General features: G+C 36.2%; 1 protein-coding gene across 2 annotated transcripts in view; it reads left to right on the top strand.

Annotated features, from left to right (window-relative positions):
- The first annotated feature begins 790 nt into the window (after positions 1 to 790).
- LOC140482332 (inactive dipeptidyl peptidase 10-like) overlaps positions 791 to 6,000 on the top strand; it is a 1,704,473-nt gene continuing 1,699,263 nt past the window's right edge. Inside the window, exon 1 of one of the 2 annotated variants that reach the window (XM_072579621.1) lies at positions 791 to 1,038. In XM_072579621.1, coding sequence (XP_072435722.1) covers positions 976 to 1,038 — 63 coding nt within the window. In that variant the 5' untranslated portion in view covers positions 791 to 975. The remainder of the gene's footprint in view (positions 1,039 to 6,000) is intronic. The other variant, XM_072579623.1, reaches the window with a different exon arrangement.

Genomic DNA, 6,000 nt, shown 5'->3' with positions numbered 1-6,000 from the left:
ATTACAGTGTTGCTATAACTGATACACAACGCTGGACTAAACCAAGATTGCTGGACAAATGTGTCAAGAAAAATCTTATTCTCTTGTGTACTGTCATGAGAACCATCAGAGGATATCCAAATTGCTAATTTTTAACTTGATCTTCATGGAGTTTCACACTTTGATTTATCAATATGGTTGGTAAATCCTTCTTAAGTTAACATCTTAACTAAAATGGACAATTGCAAACATTCATCTAAAACTATCTGTTTTGTACTAATTGTGTTGAAAAAGAGCATCTGGTAAAGTTAGGCCGAAATATTATACAAAGTGATTGGTACATTGAAAAAGAAATAAAAAAGAGACTGTTGAATTTGTTTGAGCCTGACTATAAGTGATTTGGTCATTCTGGATGAAATGGAAACTCTCTTTCCGTTTGCTGCTAATTAACCTTATGCTTCAGGAGATTTCCATTCATTAAATTTAGTCTATCATCAGAATACCTGTCTGAGATTGCAATGTCCTAAATAGAGAGTTTGGAAAATTGCATTAAAATATTATTTAAATGACTGCTTTTTAACTTGATTTTTGCATTTAGCTCAAAAACATAAACAGGATTTCTGCATTTTATAATAACTTTCTAAAATATACAACAGCACTGCTATAACTTCAACACTTAAACATCTACAGAGCAGAAAAAATCTGATTACAGCAGTATTCTAAATTGTGCTCCAGTAGATGGGGGAAGACAGGAGCTGCGATTGGTTGTATTTGAGGCTGTCACATTTTGTGTTGCAGGGAGTGTGTGCAGGATGCTGAATAAACCCACTCTTACTGCCAGGTTTGTAATGTGTAGATTAGAGCCTGGGAAAAGGATCTGAGCAACAGTGTGAGAGTCTTAGGTCAATCTGCACTTTGAAGTGGACAGATTTACTGACCAGGAACGTTCACTGCTTCAATCATATCTCAGACTTCAAGATTTCACTGAATGCTTACATGATGAATCAAACGGCTTCTGTATCCCACCAAGTGAAATGTCAGTCTACAAAGGCAATTAAGGTAAGTGGAGCTCTGTTTTTTTGTATTACCTGATAACATAAGTACAGTTTATTCCATAATGCTGTAATTTGCAGTAGCTAAATGCAGGCTAAATAAGGTTGATTGTATGTCTTCTGACAGAAAGCAGTTGTTTTGTTAATTTGGCTGGATCCCAAGAAATATCATAAAAGTTTCCAGAATTATATAAAGCAGCTTTATAATGGTGTGAAAATGTATTTTTTCTGAGCTGAGATTGTGCAATGTCATGGAATGTAAATTTTTGTTCATTTATTGCACTTGTGAAAAATACTGAATTATCTTAAGGGCTTTGTGGATGCACTGAGGATAATAGTCCTTACTGATCAAAATGATTTGAGCGGAGTTGATTATTTTTAATGACTTGTACCGGTTTTTAATGTTTCGAGGTTTGAAGTTCATTCAACTTATGGAAATGATATGAACCTTTATATTTGCACTACTGTGCTGTACATTGAATGTGGAAAATCCTCATTATGTTGAACTGTTGCTTGTCTATGATGCATTCTCTGCTTTAGTGAATGGCTCAGCACTCAAAGGTTCTACTACATTGCCAAAACCATAAACCTCTATGAAATTTCTTGATTACTTTTTTGGAATATATATTGTGTACATTATGCTATGCATTAACATTAAATGATAATATTGGCTAAAAGAAACTTCAGATTTCAATTTATTATGAGTGTAACACTATAGACTGCTGCAAATCAGATAGCAACATCTTCTAAGCAATGTATGCTTTTCTCTTTGTCCCCACTGGGACACTTTTTCATTGGAAAACCATTCACTGCAACACACGCTGTTTTTATGATGAAGTGTGATATCTTTTCTGCTGATTTAAAGAGCTCCAGTTTGTGATTTAAGGATGTTCATTTGTGGTACAATGAAGTCAGACTTTTTGCTCTCAGTGAGCCCCTCATTTTTGCATGCATGCATTTTACTGTCAATCAATAATAAGCAGAAGTCGTGGCAGCATGTCTTACATCAGCATTCAACTATTAAGACGTGTTTTATCATTCCAAAATAAAAGTAGTCAACCTAAAGTTTGATTGCATGAAGTTAATCGAATATTTGTCTTGAAATATGATAATGACTAAGTGATTTATTCATCTTATAGGTATGCAGTATTCTTTTATGTGAAATATTGAAATAATACAGAGGTAGGAATTGCTTTCTAAATACCAGAATGAACCTATACAAATGTTAGGGCTTAAAAATAATTTAATGAATTTCCTACCACGCTAGCTAGCATTCAGTAATAAAGTGACTGACATTGAATACTAACAAGCTACACTTGTTTATCCCTGCAACATTCGCATTACAGATGTTGTGAGATCCCAATACAGAATTACTGTTAGTACACAATTGTACGTATATATGTATGACTGACAGTGTATCAGGTTGGTCTGAGCATTTCATCTAAGTCAGGATGAAATTAGTTATGAAAGAAAAAAGCGACATTACAGGGCCAACTATTTTAAAAATCAACTGCTCTGGTTTAATGAACGTGGTGAGAGTTCTGGAGTTTCCTTTTCTGAGCCTGATATTTTGTGGGAAACATACTTCAAAAGGAAACTGTTTTTAACCAAATTACTTCTTGAATCAATATTTTAACAAGTCATAATTGTAAGAAGAGCCTTTTGTTGCAACTGAGATGCAATTAACAATTTGGTTACAAAGATGTTAATTACTTATTGAAAACCATTTGCCATGTCACAAAGATAACGTTGTGGCTTCTTACTGGGAGGTATGTCTACAACATTTTACCATAATTGATGAGCTAATAGAAATATAACAGCATTAATCAAGTTTCAAAGTCTCAGCTTTCAATATGAAATTTCAGAAAGTGATTTTAGTGACTCAGGGTGATGCAAAGGAGACCTAGAAATGCTATTGAAAACTTTGAAACTATAGATCCCAATGTGTACTTTGCATTGTTAACTCTGATCCATATAATTTAGTCCATTGATCTATACAATTGATTAGACACTGTAATTACATCAGTACAATACATTAGTGACTCTGGTCTGCAAGTTAAACTGTTGTTAGCATCAGCTAATTTAGTTCTAAGCTGAATTGGCCTGTTTCACTTTTTTTTAATTCTTTGCACCTGCAGTTTACCATTTTCCTATTGTACCATTTAATATTACTGAATACGCTTACAGCCATTTTGTAGTTTCTTCATAAATAATTTGATGTCAAACTATGTGGAGAATGGCAAATGCTTCTATGTCACAAGAGATGCTTATCACTTGAGAAAGGGATGGACAAGATATTTTGTTCAATTCTTGAGATCTGAGATATAAGCATACGTTCTATAACCAACATTGTGACAAGATTGATGATGGGCAGTTTCTTCTTTCTTTCCACAGTATTTTTGACAGCAATTGACCTCAGTTTACAAAATGCAACAGCAATGTGGAATTGTACTTTTATAAACAATTACATCGAAAGAACAGTGTCAAAAAAGCCAACTGGTGAAAACTCATGTTTATGTTCTGGTTGTGTCTCCTATCATCATTCTTCTTCTAACCAGCATAGACTCTAATTCTTTCTCTCTCATATTTTAACCTAGCATTTTCTCATATGTATTTATGTCATTCACCTCAAAAGCTCCTGGTGGTAGTTACATTCTAACTACTCCGTCGGTAAAAAACACATTCTCTGAATTCTCCACAAGATTTATCTTTGAATAGCTTAATTTATGGCCCTGATTTTGAAGGTTTCATTAAAAATTGAATTACCTTAAAAATATCCCTGTTAAGTTGTTGGTATCTGCACTGCACGTATGTGAAATGATAGGTTATTTACAAAGAGGCTTTGCATGATCAGGAGGATATTAGCCAGGTATGCAAACAAAAATGATATATAATGTTTTCATGGGACTATAATCTATTGCTAGTTCTTCAATTCTTTTGTTTATATGACTGAAAAAGCAAATATAATTCAATGTTAATGTTCACAATCTATTCAATGGTTTCGGTGTGAATGGCTGCGATGTCACTAGGAACAGATATCTCATGGCAAAAGTTCAGTATATGAACAATGGTCTGACTGAGATGGCCATAGTCTCACACTGTCCCTCATGTTCCAGTTGGAGAGAAAACAGCCACATCTTCACTGGCTCATTCCTTTTCTGTGGAAGGTTGAAACATAGACTTCACCACATGGATCAGATTCGTGATTGTGCTTCGTGAAGGTTCTAGTCAATGAGTGGATACTATCGACAGGTGGTGCTGTTGTCAGTTTGTAGGATGTGCTGTGTTTTCTAGAAGGTACTGTGGAATTTCAGACCAGTGTTAGAATCTCTGAGAGCCTGTGTCAATGAGAATGCTTTGTTAGCTGTTATTATAGAGTCATAGAGTCATACAGATTGGAACCAAACCTGTCTGCACTGACCAGACATCCCAATCTGACCTCGTCCCATTTGCCAGCATTTGGCCCATATCCCTCCAAACCCTTCCGATTCATATACCCATCCAGATACATTTTAAATGTTGTAATTGTACTTGCCTCCAGAGCTTCCTCTGGCAGGTTGTTCCAGACATGCATCACCTTCTGCATGGAAAGGTTCCCCTCATCCTTTTCAAATCTTTCCCCTCTCACCTTAAACTATATCCTGTAGTTTTGGATTCTCTCAACTGAGGAAAAGACATTAGCTATGCACCCTATCCATGCCCCTCCGATGCTCCAAGGAAAAAAGTCCCCAGCTTATTCAGCCTCTCACTACAGCTCAAACCCTCCAGTCCCAGAAACAACCTTGTAAATATTTTCCGCACTCTTTCAAGTTTAACAACGTCTTTCCTTCTAGGAGGGCGACCAGAATTGTATCCAGTATTCCAAAGTGGCTTCACTAATGTTCTATACAACCACAACATGGCATTCCAGCTCCAAAACTCAATTCTATTACCAACGTTATTGTTTATTATCAACTAAACATTGCCATTCATATTACAAAAGCATGGCTGATTTAAAAATATAATCTATGCACATATTCCAGATTTCAATATTAGTCTTTTGAATTGGATGATGGGAGGAGTTTTTAAAATGAAGCTGTTACAATCACAAAATGTATACCTTTACAAATAGCATAAGGTTTTAATCTCTGGCGAATACACAATGGAGGGAAGTGCCAAATTGGAGTCAGTTGCTTTCACTAAATAAAGAGGGATGAATTATTGGCTGATGCACATCATTTTAGTTGCTGTTTCAGATTAGGTCTGAAAATACAAACTACTGTAAGAGTCCAGGCAAATGATCAATAGGTAGGTAAGTTCCGAGAGTGAAATTAGTAATTCAAAGATTGGTGTAGGAGAAACAGTTTTTGATTCATGAATGCACATTATGAGGAAGAGGGAGTTTACCATTGCTGCAGGCTTCACGAGAACTATGCTGGGACCAGAATACTAATGAATCATAGACCTAAGGTTGTCGGAAGGAGTTGGAAGAGAGCAAATGAGAATTGGCAAGTTAAAAAGAAAAGATTTAGAATGATATTGCCAGGTTTGGAGGGCTTGAGGTACAAGGAGAGGCTGAAAAGGCTAGTCTGTTTTCCATGGAGCATTGAAGGCTGAGGGGTGACTTCATAGAGGTTTATAAAATCATGAGGGGCATGAATAGGGTAAATAACCAAGGTATCCATCCTGGAGTGGGGGAGTCCAGAACTAGAGGACATAGGTAGAGGGTGAGAGGAGAAAATTTTAAAAGGGGCCTAAGGGACAACTTTTTCACGCTGAGGGTGGTGCATGTATAGAATGAGCTGTCAGACGAAGTTGTGGAGGCTGGTACAATTGAAATATTTAAGAGGCATCTGGGTGGGTATATGAACAGGAAGGGTTTTGCAGGATATGGGCCAAGTGCTGGAAAATTGGACTGGATTAGTTTAGGATACCTGGTCAGCATGGACACGTTGGACTAAACAGTTTGCTTCCGTGCTGTACATCTCTA

This window comes from Chiloscyllium punctatum, chromosome 10 (genome assembly GCF_047496795.1).
Source record: "Chiloscyllium punctatum isolate Juve2018m chromosome 10, sChiPun1.3, whole genome shotgun sequence".
Lineage (NCBI taxonomy): Eukaryota > Metazoa > Chordata > Chondrichthyes > Orectolobiformes > Hemiscylliidae > Chiloscyllium > Chiloscyllium punctatum.
The sequence above is the reverse complement of the archived record's forward strand: the minus strand, read 5'-3'. Positions and strand labels throughout refer to the sequence as shown.